Source organism: Jaculus jaculus, chromosome 17, assembly GCF_020740685.1.
Source record: "Jaculus jaculus isolate mJacJac1 chromosome 17, mJacJac1.mat.Y.cur, whole genome shotgun sequence".
NCBI lineage: Eukaryota > Metazoa > Chordata > Mammalia > Rodentia > Dipodidae > Jaculus > Jaculus jaculus.
Genome location: NC_059118.1, coordinates 29,002,843 through 29,021,300, shown reverse-complemented (window position 1 = coordinate 29,021,300; position 18,458 = coordinate 29,002,843). Strand labels below are relative to the sequence as shown.

The 18,458-nt window shown below is 43.9% G+C and overlaps 1 protein-coding gene and 1 long non-coding RNA gene across 4 annotated transcripts in view; one reads left to right on the top strand and one right to left on the bottom strand.

The window, feature by feature from the left end:
* Armc8 (armadillo repeat containing 8) overlaps window positions 1–790 on the bottom strand; it is a 123,751-nt gene extending 122,961 nt beyond the window's left edge. Inside the window, exon 1 of one of the 3 annotated variants that reach the window (XM_045136454.1) lies at window positions 650–790. In XM_045136454.1, coding sequence (XP_044992389.1) covers window positions 650–694 — 45 coding nt within the window. In that variant the 5' untranslated portion in view covers window positions 695–790. The remainder of the gene's footprint in view (window positions 1–649) is intronic. The other 2 variants (XM_045136453.1, XM_045136455.1) reach the window with 2 other exon arrangements.
* Window positions 791–984: 194 nt separating this feature from the next.
* Window positions 985–12,969, top strand: LOC123455608. Its single transcript, XR_006634005.1, has 4 exons — window positions 985–1,076; window positions 1,174–1,339; window positions 10,361–10,434; window positions 12,360–12,969. It is a non-coding gene; the product is annotated as an uncharacterized LOC123455608 (long non-coding RNA).
* The last annotated feature ends 5,489 nt before the right edge of the window (window positions 12,970–18,458 follow it).

Sequence of the window (18,458 nt, the reverse complement as noted above, 5' to 3'; positions counted from 1 at the left end):
AGAACAAAACGAATATGAGACACACACTCATATGAAGCTCCTCTAGTCTCACAGCTGAGACCTCCGGAGCGGAGCCCAGCCAAGGGGCTGAAACAGGCACACACAATAGGAAGGGTTGCAGCCGGTAAGATATCCCCCCCACCCCAGCCAGGAAGCGAGCAGCTCCAGCAGGTGCCCAGGTGCTAGGAGGTGACAGAGAACAGACACACAGCCGTGACCCCGGCAGCTGAGAGGCCACGGGAGACAAGGAGCCCGCACCTTTCCCCGCCAGCGCCCGGGGCAGCTCGAGCGGACGCTCGGTCCCCGGCCGGCCCTGACGCTCCCGAGGCGGGGAGCTCGGCCCCCGAGAAGCGACCTCGCGGAGGCGGCGGGGGCGGCTCGGAGACACGCGTGGCCGCGCGGCTGGGGCACAAGCCGGGACGGAGCTCGACCTGCCGCCCGCCGGCCGCCCCGGGAGCCCGCACCCGCGGGGAACTCCCCGAGCTGCGGACGCCCCGGGCTCCCCGTCTCCGCCGCCGCCGTGCACCGCCCCTCACGGTCCAGCCCGAGGCCAGCGCACGGGTGTGGCGTCCAGGAGGCTCGCGCCTCAGGACGGAAAGGCTGCAGGGGGAGCGCCCCGGCCCGCACGCGTCCCCGGCAGGTCACTCACCGAGAGGACGCTCATGCGGATTGGGGTCTCCAACAAGCACGCCATCTTGAGCCTTCCCACCCGGCTAGTGCCGGCGCCGGCGCGGAGCCGGCACTTTCGACAGCCACCTATGGGGACACCGGCGAGAGCCTCGGCGGAAAACCAGACCCGGCCCACCAGAACCGACTACGCGCTGGACGGCGCTCGAGCACCGGAAGGAGCCGGCCGAAGGGCGAGGGAAGGGGAAGGGCGCCAGGCGCCCGCTTACGAATCGTCCTCTCAGAAACAGCAGCTACTCTCGGCTGGGGTCGGAGGTGGGCGTGGTCAGAGGTCTGCGCACGCGCACAGACCTGCCGGCCCCACCTTCCGCTCGCGCAGGGGGCGGAGCCTCGCCCTGGCGCGGCGAGCTGTCCAGATTGATAGATGACACTTGCCTAGAGAGAGGGTGGTAGGTGGCGATGTCTCGGTACTTTCAAGTTCGGTTTTGCGTTCAGTGTCTCGCTCTGCACCAAGCTCCTAGCGTCATTACTTTCTCCATTTTATAGGCGGAGAAACTGTGGTCTCGTAACCAGGTCGTCTTGCCACCCGGAAGGTTTGTTTCCCAGCCCGGCGATGAAGTGTGACTTGCTTCCAGCCTTGTGTGATGCTCTGGAGCTGCGAAGGCCTGGATTTAATCCGTGCGACTTCAGATACCCTCGTGACCTTGAGCAGGTTACTCAGCCTCTTATATTTCAGATTTCTCAACTGTAAAATGAAGGCTAATGAGATGAGTCAATACACACAAAGTAGTTCCAACATGCCTAGGCGAGAAAGCCTTTCAGTATATGTGTTAGCAGTTTTCTAACCTCTGAATCAAATGGGGAAAAAATGGGTCAAGTATCTGAATGTTTCATACTAAAACAGGTTAAAGTCGCGCTTCACTAAAATCTTTCACTTTCCTTCTTATTTTCCTTTGCACTTTGGTTCTAAATTCATTGTAGCATTTATCACCCTTGTTTATGCCTCAGTTTTCCATAAAATGTTGAGCTGTTGGGAGGCAGGGATTTTATATTAGATAATTGTTCAGTTATAACACTGTTTCCTAAACTTAAGTAATATGCACCCTATCTGCACAATATTTCCCTATCTGCCCCCTGTGATGGTGATTATTCATTCAGTAGTTTTCTTCACTGCCAATATCAGGTCATTTAAAAAAAAACTTTAGTTTCACGTTAAAGCATAAAACTATGAAATCAGGCTGGAGGGATGGCTTAGTGGTTAAGGCGTTTGCCTACAAAGCCAAAGGACCCAGGTTCAATTCCCCAGGACCCACGTTAGCCAGATGCACAAGGGGGCGCAAGCGCCTGGAGTTCATTTGCAGTGGCTGGAGGCCCTGGCATGCCTAGTCTGTCTGTCTATCTGTCTCTCTCTCTCCTGTCTTTCCCTCTTTCTCTGTCAAATAAATAAATAAATGTGAAATCGAGTTTGTATCTCTGCTTTTTTTCTAATACACATTAACATTCATGACTACAAGACAGTTTTAAATGTCTATCCAGCACATAACATTATGTCATAAAACACAACCAAGCGGGGCTGGAGAGTTGGCTTAGTGGTTAAGGCGCCAGATGCACAAGGTGGTCCATGCATCTGGAGTTTGTTTGCAATAGATAGAGGCCCTGTCATGCCCATTCTCTCCCCTCCTTCCCTCTCTGCCTCTCCCTCCCCCCTTTTTCTCTCAAAAAAAATGAATAAAATAATTTTAAAAAAATACCACCAGGCAGAAGCAAATTCTTTGCACATAGCACTTGAAAGTATCAGTTGATTTTTCACTGGCCAATTGTGTGATAGTCATACCTGTATAAGATCTATCCTTCATCCATTAGCTCAAGCAATACATCTAGGAAGCCCTTTCCCCCAAGGATAAGTTGGGTGACTCTTCACCTCATAGCTTCACACATGAGTAAGTAATTGCCTGTGAGGTAGCATTCCCAACACTATATTGTAATTGCAGAGTGCTTTTTGTTTGTTTGTTTGTTTGTTTGTTTGAGGTAGGGTCTCACGCTAGCCCCAGTTGACCTGGAATTCACTATGTAGTCTCAGGATGGCCTCGAACTCCCAGCGATCCTCCTACCTCTGTCTTCCGAGAGCTGGGATTAAAGGCGAGCGCCACCACACTCGGCAGCACTGCAGAGGGCTTTTTAAAAGGGGCTATTTACTTCTTTGTATTATACATACCAAGAAGACTCCAAGAATTTTATCTTCTTGATCTTTGATCACAGTGCCTAGCATTGTCCTGTTTTAAATGCTTGCAGAATGAATATATACACACACACACACACACACACACACACACACACATATATATATACATATATATATATATATGTATGGGGGGGGGGTGTGCATGTGTTCATATGTGTGCTTGCAATATGTGTGTAGAGGGTGTACATGCAGAGGCCAGGGATCCAAGTTACATGTTTTCCTCAATTATTGTCCAATCTTTTTTTAAAAATTGTGGAACATGGGATCTCACACTGAACCAGCTAGATAGCTAGCCATGAAGCCATAAGGGTTCTTCTGTTTCTACTCCCTCTGCTGGGATTTTAGGTGCATACTGCATTTCTCTGTGGGAGTTGGGGCTATAGACTCAGATCTTCATGCTTATACAGCAAGCACATTATACCCTGAGCCATCTCCCCAGATCTGAATAGACTGTTTTGCTTAACTTAGTCTGGAACAAAGAAGTGAGTGCAGGCAGTTTATTTGGGAGGTGTCCCAAGGGAACAGAACTGGTGAATCAGAAAGATAAAAGAATGAAGAGAAAGTTGATATAAGGATCAGCTATTGAGACCACTGTTTGCTCCTCAAGGACAACTGAGAAATACACAAAATGTTTCTTTGGATTCTCTATCTTGAGGCTGGAGCATTTGTCTGCCACCACAGTGATTGAGGCTTTCGCCAGGGCTCTTTAGCTTGCTGCCATCCTATATTGTATTTATGCACAGAACAGCTAAAAGAATTGCAGGTAGAAAGAGTCTACAGGTTTGCCCTTGTAGTGGAAGGCAGTCAGCATAAGTCTGAGTTCAGGTATTGCAGTTGTGGCTGAAATGGAGCTCAAGGCAATAGAAAGGTGACTGAAGGTAGCCAATATCTCTGCTCACCAGGCTCTCCTGTTTTATTTCCACAAGGCTGACACATCCATTTTACTGGAAGGAAGCACTAAATTGCAAATCCCTAAGCTTTAGCAGTTAAGGCACTTGCCTGCAAAGCCTAAGGACCCAGGTTCAATTCCCCAGTACCCATATAAGCCAGATGAACAAGGTGCCACATGCATCTGGAGTTCATTTGCAGTGGCTAGAGGTCCTGGGGCACCCATTCCCCCATTCTCTCCTCCTTTCTCTCAAATAAATAATTTAATTAAATCCTAAGTTTGGGATATCAGAAATCTTGTGCCAAGCTCAACTTTTCTACTAAATAACAGTAGGCACTGATCTGGAAGCTTCCTCCCCATTGACCATCAATATTATAATGCTGATAAGAGCTTTGCAGCCTGTTCGAGGAGAAAAGTCGTCAACAGTCTTAGCCAGCAGTGGACCCTGCAATCTTTAAGACTAAACAACCAGGCCACATGTGCAAACTGGCTCCATGGTGGCATGTCTGTTATGAGGAAAAACCAACTGCCCTCTGATTGGATTTGAGGCCCACTCCATGGGAGGGATTCATACCTGGCTCTGAAATCTTAATCAAAAGCCTATGGCTAGCAAGGTCATAAGCCCTATTATGCCCACCAAACTAACCCCTAAATTCTTATATTTATATGCTAAATATTAATGCTACCCTCACTTCTGGTTAGAGAAGATTGTGGTGACAACTGGAAAGACTCAAAACTCATCAAAGTTCTGAGCAGAAAAGACAGTGGAGTGTTCAGCACTGAGACATCTCTGTCATACCCCTCAAGGCTCAGGGACCATTGCAGCAGTGACATAAAGAATGTAAGAGCCAAGTCGGGCGTGGTGGCGCATGCCTTTAATCCCAGCACTCGGGAGGCAGAGGTAGGAGGATCACCATGAGTTCGAAGCTACCCTGAGACTACATAGTGAATTCCAGGTCAGCCTGAGCTAGAGTGAAACCTTACCTCAAAACAAACAAACAAACAAAAAATGCAAGAGCCAAAGAAAAGGGTTCTCCCTTTTCTTTTCTTTTTTTTGCAATACTGTCTTATAAACACAAAGTGATAGTGCTGTTCATGACCTCACAATGGCTGACACTGCTTACATAAGACCTGCATAAGAGGAGGGGAAAATGATGGCATAAAAATAGAACAGGAACTAGTTGGAAAGAAGAAGTTATTCAGTAGAGGAGAGTATGGAGGTTGGTGGAAGGGGATTATGACCATGGTATATTGTGTATATGTATGAAGGTTGTCAGTAAAACATTAAAATAACTTTAGGCACAATTTGACTCTAAGTAAAAGTTAAATAGAGGGTTATGGGAAAATTTTTCTTCTGCTTCTGGGTTACAACATCAGTTGCATGTGGCACTGCACAGAGGAGGGAGAAAGCTACACTCACTTCGGTGGTGTTGCATTAACTTCCTTGGGGAGACACGAACAAACATCTACGCATCCCAGATAGGTCACCTAAAACAAACCAAAGAAATGTTCCACCTAATGCTAGCCTGATAAACCAATGTGTTTATTAGTTGGGTTACCTACCAGGGCATGGGTAAGAGGTTACCTACAGGAACATGTACAACTTAAAACCACCTGCACCATCCAAGAAAAGTCTGTCCCCCAACAATCTTTAACTGCTTATATGTCCTTATGGAGGGGTCTTGAGGGAGCCATTGTATGATGCTTTGTGCATCTCATGAGGTCCCCCTCCCCTCTACAAGGGAATGTTGTGAGGGTCTCCTGTGGGTAATCACAGCAGCTTTGATTTCAAGACAAGGGCCATGCCATTGCCAGAGGATAGGGTTCCACAGCACCTACCAACAAGAATGAAACTTCTCCCTGGATTGTAGCAGTATAATTTCTGAAAAAACAATAACCAAATAGAAACATAGAAGAGGAAGTAAGTAGCCAGAAAGAAATCAAAAAAGTCTTTATAATAAAGCCATATATTTTTAAAATATTTATTTATTTATTCATATTTGACAGAAAGAGAAAGAAATAGAGGTAAAGAGAATAGACACATCAGGGCCTCCAGCCACTGCAAATGAACTCCAGATGTGTGTGCCCCATTGTACATCTGGCTAATGTGGGTCCTGGGGAATTGAGCCTGGGCCCTTTGGCTTTGCAGGCAAACACCTTAACCACTAAGCCATTCCTCCAGCCCTAAAGCCATATTTTTAAAAAATAGAAACATGCCTAATGTAAAAGTAGGAAAGCTTAAAATTTGGAAAGACAGGTGTAAAGAAATTGCTGAATAGCTTCCAAATGGACTTTGAAGAAATTTTTTTTAAAAGATTGAAAAAGGAGCTGGAGAGATTTCTCAGTGGTTAAGGCACTTGTCTGCAAAGCCTAATGACCCAGATTCGATTCCCCAGTACCCATGTAAAGCCAGATGTACAAAGTGGTGCATGCATCTGGAGTTCATTTGCAGTGGCAAGAGGCCCTGGCATGCCCATTCTCTCTCTCTTGTCTCTCCTTCCCTCAAATAAATAAATAAATAGAAAAAAGAGGAGAATCTTTAAATAAACAAAAAAATAGGAAAGGGACTAGTAGGTATATAAGAGATATAGTGCAGTTCAAACTAGGAAACAAACTAACAAAGGTAGATAAATATAGTACAGTTCAACAGATACTAACTGCAGGTTTACTCATGCGCACACTGAATTGGGACAGACAAGGATAGATGACTGGGAGAGGTTGGATAATTTGCTTAAGTTTTCTCAAGGATAAGAGGCTGTGGTGACACACATTTTAACCCCAGCACCAGGAGACAGAGGTAGGAGGATTACCAGGAATTCAAGTTCATAGTGAATTCCATGTCAGTGTGGGCTATCTTGTAAAACAAAAAAAAAAGAAGCAGAATCAGGGGCTGGTGAGATAGCTCAGCAGTTAAAACTGTTGCTTACAAAGCCTGCTGGACTGGGTTCATTTTCCCAGGAGCCACATAAAGCTAGATGCGCTAAGTGGCACACACATCTGGAGTTCATTTGCAGTGGCAGGAGTCCCTGGCATTCCCATACTCACTCTTTCTGTCTTCCTCTTTATCTGTCTCTCTCAAACAAATATGTTTTTTTAAAAAGAAACTGAATCTATCTGGCCACAGGTTTTCCTGTCTCAAGTCTTTGCAGAGTCCCACAGTCTTGTGAAACCTGTAGGACTCTCCCAGATGGAACTATTGAGTACTCACATAAGAGCCAGCCAATTAAGGAAAGTCTATGAGGGCTGTGCATTGGGAAATAAAGCATCCAGAATGCATCAGGTGCATGGAGCATGCAATATGTATACAGATGCTTAAGGCACAATGAAAATTTTAAGTCTTATTAAAACTCATGGTAAAGAAAAAGTAGGGCTAGAGAAAATTCTCAGTGGGTAAGGTGCTTGCCTGCAAAGCCTAATGGCCCAAGTTCAATTCCCCAGTACCTACATAAAGCCAAATGCACACAGTGGTGTATGTATCTGGAATTCACTTGCAGTGGCAAGAGGGACATGCCCATTCTCTCTCTCTTTCTCCTTCTCCTTCTCCCTCTCACTCTGTCTCTCTACTTGCAAACAAATATTTAAAAAAAGAAAAATGAAATACTTTTTTTTAAGAATTGCATTATTGGGCTGGAGAGATGGCTTAGCGGTTAAGCGCTTACCTGTGAAGCCTAAGGACTCTGGTTCGAGGCTCGGTTCCCCAGGACCCACGTTAGCCAGATGCACAAGGGGGCACACGCGTCTGGAGTTCGTTTGCAGAGGCTGGAAGCCCTGGCGCGCCCATTCTCTCTCTCTCCCTCTATCTGTCTTTCTCTCTGTGTCTGTCGCTCTCAAATAAATAAATAAATAAAAATTTTTTAAAAATTGCATTATTGCCGGGAGTGGTGGTGCACGCCTTTAATCCCAGCACTCAGGAGGCAGAGGTAGGTGGATCACCGTGAGTTCAAGGCCACCCTGAGACTACATAGTGAGTTCCAGGTCAGCCTGGACTAGAGTGAGACCCTACTTCAAAAACCCAAAAAAAAAAAAAAAAAAAAAAGAATTGCATTATTAGTGGGTAGAGTGCTTGCATAGCATATACAGGCCTGTGGTTCAATCCTCACCATGGCAAAAAATTGAATCACTGATATGACAAAATACCAATTTACAAATACAGATGATGGAATTAGAAAATGACCATTTGATGACCTTATGAATTCCAATTGTTTTGGGGAAAAATCATCAATGGCTGCTAAAAGTAATTGGTAAAACCATAAGGAGAAATAGGACATTTGCAGTCTCTTCAAAGGGTACTAATGATCTTTTCGTTGAAGTGGTGGTAATATCCCCAGTAATGTGATGGATGTGATATGAGGCACTGAGAAAGACACAATACCACTTTGGCAGTATTCCTGCCAAAATGTGGGATTACAAATGGTCTAAGCATGAAGAAACACCCAACATACTCTGTCTGTGAGACATTCTACCAAGAAGTATACTTTACCTTTCAAAAAAGTCATGAAAGGGCTGGAGAGATGGCTTAGCAGTTAAGGCACTTGCCTGTGAAGTCCAAGGATCCAGGTTCAGTTCCCTAGGACCCATGTAAGTCAGATGCACAAGGTGGCACATGCATCTGGAGTTACTTTGCAGTGGCTGGAGGCCCTGGTGTGCCTATTCTTTCTATCTGCCTCTTTCTCTCACTCTCAAATAAATAAATAATACATTTTTTTTTAAAGTCATGACAGACAAAACTTGAGGAATTGTTCCAGTTTGGGGGAAACTGAAGTGATATGATAAGTCAATACACCTTGTAAGCTAGGATTGAATCTTGGACAAGGGAAAACATTTTTTTCTCTTGTTATTAATGTCATCAATGGGAAAAATGACAAAATTTGAATAAAACCTGTATATAAGGTATAATTGTTCATCTTGGTTTTATTATTGTACTGTAGTTTTATTTTTATTATTGTATTGTAGTTATATTATTGTTTATGATTGATATGAAAAGAAACATTTTGGGGGAAAACACAATGAAAAATTGAAGAGGATCACTGCAGATTACTCAAACACTTTTCCTTCAATAATGACAAAGGAGCTCATTTAGAGAATTTTAACAAAAACTAGAGAATTTAGCCAAGAATCCTCTGAATTAATTCATTTGAATATATATGTGGGCATTACAGTTAGTTTCTAGTTGCTGCAGAAAACACCTGATCAGTGCTGGAGGGATGGCTTAGTGGTTAAGGCACTAGCCTGCAAAGTTAAAGGACCTCCAGGTTCGATTCCCCAGGAGGACCCACATAAGTCAGATGCACAAGGTGGCACATGCTTCTGGAATTCGTTTGCAGGAGCTAAAAAGGCCCTGGCATGCCCATTCTCTCTCTGTCTACCTGCATCTCTCTCCTTCTCTCTCTGCCTCTTTCTCTCTCAAATATAAATAAAAATAAAATATAGGGCTGGAGAGATGGCTTAGCAGTTAATCGCTTGCCTGTGAAGCCTAAGGACCCCGCCCGGCTCAAGGCTCAATTCCCCAGGACCCACATAAGCCAGATGCACAAGATGGCACATGCATCTAGAGTTCGTTTGCAGTGGCTGGAGGCCCTGGCGCACCCATTCTCTATCTGTTTGTCACTCTCAAATAAATAAATAAAAATAAACAAACAAACAAACAAAAAATATATATATATATATAAAGAAAACACCTGATCAAAATCACCTCATGGGAGGAAAGGGTTTATTTTGGCTTACAGACTTGAAGGAAGCTCCATGAAGGCAGGGGAAAGTGATGGCATGAGCAGAGGGTGGACATCACCTCCTGGCCAACATCAGGTAGACAGCAGCAACAGGAGTATGCCAAGCACTTCCAAGGGGAAGTTGGCTATAACACCCATGAGCCCACTGCCAATAATATTGCCTCTGGGAGGATCCAGTTCCCAAATTGCCACCAGCTAGGGACCTAAGCATTCAGAACGCATAACTTATTGGGGACGCCTGAATCAAACCACTACAGTGGGGATCTACTTTGTGACAGATACTGTGCCCAGGTGTGAGAATACAGTTTTGACCCACTAAGGATCTATTCCCTGTCCTCACAGAGTTGTTAAGCAAGAGATAAAGAGAGAGATGGTTCAAATGAAGGGTGATAAGCCAGAGGGTGGGGGATAAGGGAACACCTACAAGGAAACCTTACCAGTACTGTAGCCATTTGGAGAAGCAAAGGTGACAATTTAGACAAAGTAATTCAAATTTTTTCCCCCATTTATAGTATAGAAGTCAAACATGGAAGTTATCAACCTACAAACAAAAGATATTGCTGGTTGATTATTTTTATTTCTGCTAAAATCAGAAATTCTACAAAATGTGTGATAAGTTTAAGATTCAGAGATTAAACACAGGACTATTTTATGCACGTGTGATATGCTCCTTCATTCACCCAGTTTTACCCCTACAGTAAGTCCCTTTGCAATTTACTGCTAGCTTGTGCTGCCATCAGGTGGTGGTGGTGGGTATCAGAATCACTTCACTCAATTAGAACATAAAGGTATCAGGGGTGAAATACTTTTTCTAATGATTTATTTATCTATAAACTGACTTGAAAACATTGTTTCTGAATTCTGTCCCCACAGCTTACTTCATGAAGGGTATTGTTCAGCATCACTCTACGAGGCAGACCCTTTTGAATTTCTCTCTCTCCATTTACGTACGTACAGGTATATTGATTTTCCAGGGAGGGTCTCGCTCTAGCCCAGGCTGACCTAGAATTCACTATGTAGTTTTAGGGTGGCCTCAAAGTCATGGAAATCCTCCTACCTTTGCCTCCCTAGTGCTGGGATGAAAGGCATGAACTACCATGCTGGGCTGAACTACTCTATACTGAGTTCTCTGCAACACACTCTATACCCTTACTCCACTCTTTTTTGTTTTGTTTTACACCACTATTTTTTTTTTTTGTAAAATATGTCGTACGTTTATTGTTTTATTTGTAAGGGGAGAGAGAGGGAAAATATGAATATGAATGCCAGGGCTTTTACGTGCTGCAAATGAACTCAAGATGAATGTAACACTCTCCTTATGTCTTCATGTAGGCACTGTTACACCACTATTTTAAAAAATTTTTATTTTATTTTTATTTACTTGAGGGGGGCAGGAGAATTGGCTTAGCAGTTAAGTGCTTGCCTGTGAAGCCTAAGGACCCCAGTTCGAGGCTCGATTCCCCAGGACCCACGTTAGCCAGATGCACAAGGGGGCGCACACATCTGGAGTTTGTTTGCAGTGGTTGGAGGCCCTGATGCACCCATTCTCTCTCTCTCTTTCTCTGCCTCTGTCTCTCCATGACTGTCTCTCTCAAATAAATAAATAAAAATAAAGAGAGAGAGAGAGAGAGGGAGGGAGGGAGAGAGGGAGAGAGGGGCAGATATATAGAGAGAATGGGAGCGCCATGGCCTTCAGCTACTGCAAACAAATTCTAGCTGCATGCACCACCTTGTGCATCTGGCTTGTGTGGGTCCTGGGGAATTGAACCTGGGTCCTTTGGCTTTGCAGGCAAGCACCTCAACTGACAAGTTATTTCTCCAGCCCACTCTTTTTTATTAGATTGGGCCTTATTATTTTTAGCTTAGATGGGTCTTGAATTCATATGGAAGCCAGCCTGACCTCTAACTTGTGATGTTCCTCTTGCCTCAGCCTTTGGAATGCTGGGATTACAAGTGTGCACTACCATGCCTGACTTATGCCCCATTTTCACTCAACCACCTTTTTAAAAAAAGTTTTTTTATGAGTGGGAGAGAGAATTGGCATGCCGACGCCTCTAGCCACTGTACTCAACCTCCAGATGTGTGTGCTACCTCATGCGCATGTGTGGCCTCGTGCACACGCGGCACATTGTGCAGCTGCCTTATGTGGGTTCTGGGGAATCAAACCTGGGTCCTTAGGCTTTGCAGGCAAGCACTTCAACCACTAAGCCATCTCTCTAGCCCCTCACCTGCCTTTTAAACACAGTTTGTCCGGAGTCCCTTAGTTTTGTTCAACAATTATTTAGTTGGATTTCATTGCCATTTTTTTTTCCCCGAGAACAACCCATGGGTACTGTCTCCCTAGCCTTCTTTCTATGATTGACCATGTCTGCTTGATGTCTTTTATATGAATGACATATTGTTTGGTACAAAGCATTTATTTTTTTAAAAAAAATATTTATTTATGAGAGAAAAAGAGAGATGGGGAGTAGGTAGAGAGAATGGGTATGTCAGGGCCTCTAGCCATTGCCAATGAACTTCAGATGCATGCATCTCCTGGTGCATTCTGGCTTTACATGGGTACTAGAGAATCAAGCCTGGGGTCCTTAGGCTTTGCAGGCAAACACCTTAACCCCTACAAAATATTTCTCAAACCCAATTGCTTTTGATGTTTCAAAATTAGATTTAGAGTTCAAAATCCAAAATTAGGACAAATTTAAAGGTCTGTCTTGGCTTTTGCATTTCTAGAAGTGGGCAACATCTACTATAAAATATGAATATTCCAATGAGCTGAGAGAGGAGGTGTGATTTATAAATAGAAAAGGGCCAAGGAAAGCAGAAAGAGAGGATGAAAAGCAAATTAGTCACTTTAACGTTTATTTTCCTTGTACAGGTTACAACAGGATATTCCTTAGGCCCTTTAAAAATCTAGAAATGAGAAACAGCCGCGTGGGTCCTGTGGGCAGTGCGCCTTCTCCAGAGCTGCAGCTTATTGACCCTGCGCCAACGCGAGTCGGGTTCATGATGATGCACAGCTGAAGGGACTGAGTGCGCTAGGGAGGAAACTCTAGAAACTATTGCTATGGAGGGGAAAAAGAGAGAGAAGGAACAGCTCTGTAAACTCTTTATTGGTGCCTTAAACTTTGAAACCGCTGAAGAAACTTTGAGAAACTACCAAGAGCAATGGGGAAAGCTCACGCGCTGTGTGGTAATGAAGGATCCTTGCAAGCCAAAGACCAAGAGGATTTGGTCAGGTAACTTTCCTCATCCATGGCTGGGGTAGATACTGCCATGGTTGCAAGGCCTCATTCCATTGATGAGAGAGTTGTTGAGCCAAAATGCAGTTGCCAAAGAAGAAAACCTGGAGCCCATGGGACTGTGAAGAAACTGATTGTTCGTGGAATTAAGGAAGATACAGATGATGTTAAATTTGTATGTTTCAGGTGACATGTGAAAGATTTTTAAAGATTTCTCTCAACGTTTTGAAAAGCTATTAGCCAGGATCATGGTGTGATAAGACATAACGTTTTTCCTTTAAAAAAAATTTAAGTGTGTGTGTGTGTGTGTGTGTGTGTGTGTGTGTGTAGCATTAAGAAGCTGTTGTACATTTATGATTTAATAATAAAATAATTCTAAAGGAAAAAAGTCTAGAAATGGCTTAGTTGAGGATTTAGCTATTATTTCTTATATTATTTTTATTTTATTTATTTATTTGGTTAGTTAGTTTTTCGAGGTAGGGTCTTGCTGTCGCCCAGCAAGACCTTAAGTTCATTATGTAGTCTCAGGCTGGCCTTGAACGGCGATCCTTCTATCTCTGCCTCCCAAGTGCTAGGATTAAGGGTGTGTGCTATTTCTTATATTCTTGATTTGTTCTTGAGGTAGGGTCTCATTCTAGCCCAGGCTGACCTGGAATTCACTCTGCTAGGATTAAAGATGTGTACCACCATACCCAGTTTATTGAATTCTTTAACATTAAAAAAAAAGTATTTGTAAGGAGAGAAAGAAGAGAGAGAATGGGCATGCCAGGTCCTTTTGCAGCACACAGCAAACTCCCGACACATGTGCCAACTTGTGCATCTGGCTTTATGTGAGTCCTGGGTAATTTAACACAGGCCTGCAGGCTCTGTAATCAAGTGCTTGTAACCACTGAGCCATCTCTCTTGCCCCAGATCAAATAAACAATTTTGAGTTAATCTTAGCACAAGTAACTCCATTTTGGTTTAGTCTGTTAGAGCTAATGCAAGAGCTCAACTCAAACCAATGCCCCCTAGAAATTTTATTTATAACAGATTATGCATGTTTTGGCAAAATTACCACCAGACTAGGGCTGGAGATATGGCTCAGTGGTTAAGGTGCTTGCCTGCAAAGTCTAAGGACCCAGGTTCAATTCCCCAGTACCCACGTAAAGTCAGATGCACAAGGTGGTGCATGCATCTGGAGCTCATTTGCAGCAGCTAGAGGCCCTGGTATGCCCATCCTGTCCCCTGTTCCTCTGTCTGTGTCTCTTTCTACTTACAAATAAAATATTAAAAAACTCCCTCATCTGCTTCTTTCTTTCTCTCTCAAATAAATAAAATAAAATAACGGGGGGTTGGAGAGATGGCTTAGTGGTTAAGATGTTTGCCTGCAAAGCCTAAGGACCTAAGTTTCATTCACCAGAACCCACGTAAGCTAGATGCACAGGATGGCACATGCATCTGGAGGTCGTTTGCAGTGGATAGAGGCCATGGTTTGCCCATTCTCTCTCTTCCTCCCTCTGTCTCTCTATCAGCTTCTTTCTTTCTCAAATAAAATAAAAACCACTAGAATAGTATTGTGTCATATCAGGAGGCTTATGATGTAGATTTATCAATTTCTAGCAAGGTCAACTTTATAGTTGCTGGGGGTCTCCTGGTGGTTTCATGATCTTGGCATATTTCTCAAAGAATTGAAAGAAGACAACAGTTAGAAAAGTGGGAAATCATTATCCAGAAGCAAAGAGGAAGTATGGATCAGATAGACTGCCAGAGAGCAGCGTGCTCCCTTGGTTACAGTACTCAAGAGCTCCTGCTACCGTTTGAGCTTCTGTTATGAGTTCTAGGAGACAAAGGAGCTGGTTGGGAGGGCACATAGTGTAGGTGCTTCTCTATCTGATTTCCGGGTTGGATTATGTAAGCCTCCCTCTACTGTGCACATCCTTTCCCATGATGCATGTAATTTGTTTAAGCACATCCATGCCCAGTCATATACAGGCATAAGATAGTAAGTAGGGGATTTTCCCTAACAGTTCACTTAGAGGGTACAGTTTGCCTTACTGTGCATACACCCAAAACCAGTCCAGACTGGACCACATCCTTCCCTCAGTCACCAATCCAGTTCCTGGATATGTTCCAGGACTTGTTTGAATGGAAACTGGCCACCAAAAGGGAGTTACCAAGGGTTTACCAACTCTGTCACTGTTTGGAGTGAGGTGTGCATGCAGCTTGATGTAGAAGGGGTCCCAGTTTGCAAGCGCATTGTTAGGGAACAGGTGAGTGTGTAGCTCAAGCCAAGTAAGGGTCTAGGTTGCAAGGCCGTCCTTATGCTTGTCTGCCTCATGATCACTCTGTGCCTGCCAGGTTCTCTGATTTGAAATTCTTATTTTTTCTCCTTATGAATAGCAAATACCTTTTGAAAAGATACTTTATACTACATGTATCCTTATATAAGTGCTGGGTTTTGTAGTACATACCTAAACTCTGCCTAAAAATAAAAACAGCCGGGCGTGGTGGCGCACGCCTTTAATCCCAGCACTTGGGAGGCAGAGGTAGGAGGATCGCCATGAGTTCAAGGCCACCCTGAGACTACAGAGTTAATTCCAGGTCAGCCTGGACCAGAGTGAGACCCTACCTCAAAAAACCAAAAAAAAAACAAAAAAAATAAATAAATAAAAACAAATAAAAAAGATGGAGGGAGGGAGGAAGAGAAGAGAGAGAGAGAGGGAGGGAGGGAGAGGGAAAGAGGGGGAAAGGCTGATTGTGGGGAACTAGCACTATGATTTCTGCATGAAAATACTACCTGTTCATAAGCCCTAGGGGAGTAACAACTACTATTGTCTGGGTAAAGGCATATACTGTGCCCACCAAACTGCCCTCTAAGCACTTATGTTTATGCCCATATATTAATGCTGTTCTCACTTGTGATTAGAGAAGCTTCTTTTTTTTGGATAAACAAGTTTATTTGTAAATTTAGTCAACATACATAATTGACCTAAAAACTTCAATAGGATAAATTTAAAAACCACTTGGAAGGCCACCTCTATAAAAGGGATTTCCCCAGGACAGTTACCAGATGTAACCCTGACCCCATAACATCTTAAGTGGCAGAGGTCCAATAACCTGGAGCTATGCTCCTCCCCAACACATTCATACTAAAACTCCACAGAAGGAACCTTGAATTCCTTAGGAAGGTGGGAAAAATAAACAAAGATCCTCAAACCTAGGTATGAGACAACACCACAATGAAAAGCTGCACAAACTAGTCTAGAATATTAGTAACAAATGCTGGTGTGAATAACTTATTTATTTTAGAGCCCTTATAAATAAAATCCCCCCATTAGTGTATGCATTATCAGCTAGAGGATTAGTTAACACGTGGTAGAATGAGGATTTATTCAAGGTATAATACGCATAGCATCTTACTACTATGAAAACAAGTGCAGTCTAGTTAGAGGAAAACCAACTGGACTCTAAATTACACACACCTTAATGGCAAGACTTCCCACCACTTGTGAATGTAAAACACTTAATTTGAAAATGTTGGGTTTGGAGAGATGGCTTAGCGGTTAAGCGCTTGCCTGTGAAGCCTAAGGACCCCGGTTCGAGGCTCGGTTCCCCAGGTCCCACGTTAGCCAGATGCACAAGGGGACGCACGTGTCTGGAGTTCGTTTGCAGAGGCTGGAAGCCCTGGCGCGCCCATTCTCTCTTTCTCCCTCTATCTGTCTTTCTCTCTGTGTCTATCGCTCTTAAATAAATAAATAAAAAATTTAAAAAAATTATTAAAAATGTTGGCACTACAATAAATAAAATAGCTATTATATATTCACATAGTGTATTCTATAGCTGCCAGGTTTACTTTCTTTTTTCTTTTTCTTTTTCTTTCTTTCTTTTTTAGGAAACTGTAAGTTACACTGTATCTTCAACCCTTGAAAAGCCCACATTCTATCACAGTGATGTATGGTCATACTTAACAGCCCCAACTGTTGAACACTTGGATCAAGTCATAACCAGTTTTATTGCAAAAGGACCCTGTCTTTGGGCACGATGGTAACTCTCTTGGCGTGGATGGCACACAGATTAGTGTCTTCAAACAAACCCAGCAGGTACGCCTAACCTGCCTCCTGGGGCGCACCAATGGCTACACTCTGAAACCTCACGTTGGTTTTGAAATCCTGGGTGATCTCTTTCACCAGCCTCTGGAAGGGCAGCTTTGGATGAGCAGCCTGGGGTACTTCTGGTAATGCCAGATCTCTGGAAGCGCCACGGTCCGGGCCTGTAGCATGAGGCTTCTTGACCCCGCCGGCAGAGGGAGCGCTTTCCTGGCAGCTTTGGTGGCCAGCTGTTTGCAGGGTGCTTTCCCACCAGTAGACTTACGAGCAGTCTGCTCGGTTCGGGCCATTTTCTTTCACCCAAAGCCGAAGTCTCAGGCGTTTCTACGATCCAGCGAAGTGCTGCAGTTGCCTATTTAAGCAACGATGCTACGGAAACGAACAACCAAACGGCTCTGCCTGCCCCCATGCCGCCATTTTTATCGAAGCTTCTTTTTTTCAGATGGTGGTGACCATTGGGGTGACTCAAAAGTCACGATAGTGCTGAGAAGTGACGGTGGAGTTTTCAGCACTACGTGAAACATCTTTATCACACCCTCTACGGCTTAAGGGACCATTGCAGGAGGGGTGGCACAAAGACTGTAAGAGCCAAAGAAGGGTAGGACTGCTTACAATACTGTCATCCAGGTGCAAAGTGTCCATGACCTCACAGTGGCTGCTGCTACCTGCATAATAGGAGAAAAAAAGATGGCATCAAAATAGAAGAGAGATTAGTTGGAAAGAAGGAGGGATGCAGGAGGCTGGAGAGATGGTTCAATGGCTAAGGCATTTACCTCCAAAGCCTAATTACATGGGTTTGATTCCACAGTACCCATGTAAAGCCAGATGCACAAAGTTCATGTGCATGCATCTGGACTTTGTTTGCAGTGATTATAGGTTCTGGCCTGCCCTTTCTCTCTCTCTCTCCCCCCCCCCCCCTCTCTCTCTCTGCTTGCAAATATATAAATAAATATAAAAAAAGAAATTTCCACTTCTAAAATGAAAGGGATTCAGTGGAGAGGGGTTGAGAGGGAGAAAAGGCTGGTGAGAGGGGATTATGATTATGATATATTGTCTCTATTTATGGAAGTTGCTAATAAGTAGTTAAAAAAATAAAGAAAACAGTACCTGGAGCTACAACAGTATGACCACCCTGACAGACATGTGTACCATCAGAAGACTAAAGGAATTAAAAGACTAGTAGATGCTTCAAATATATATATGAAAAAAAGGACTAAGCTGGGTATGGTGTGGATGTGGTGGTGCACGCCTTTAATCCCAGCACTTGGGAGACAGAGGCAGGAGGACTGCCTTGAATTTGAGGCCACCCTGAGACTACGTAGTGAATTCCAGGTCAGCCTGAACTAGAGTAAGAGCCTACCTCGAAAAACCAGAAAAAAAAATAAAAAATGCTCATTTTCTCTCTTTTTAAAACTATCTTGTTCAATTTAAATATGTTCAATTAAATATCTTCTGATAGATTTGGAGAAATGGCTCCCAACGCTTTCTGGGCACAATGCTTTTTAAATTATTAGATGGAGAGAAAAGAGAAAGAGGGAGAATAGGTGTGCTAGGATGCAAATGAACTCCAGACACATGTGCCACCTGTGCGTCTGGTGCATCTGGTTTATGTGGGTACTGGGGAATCAAACCAGAGTCCTTAGGCTT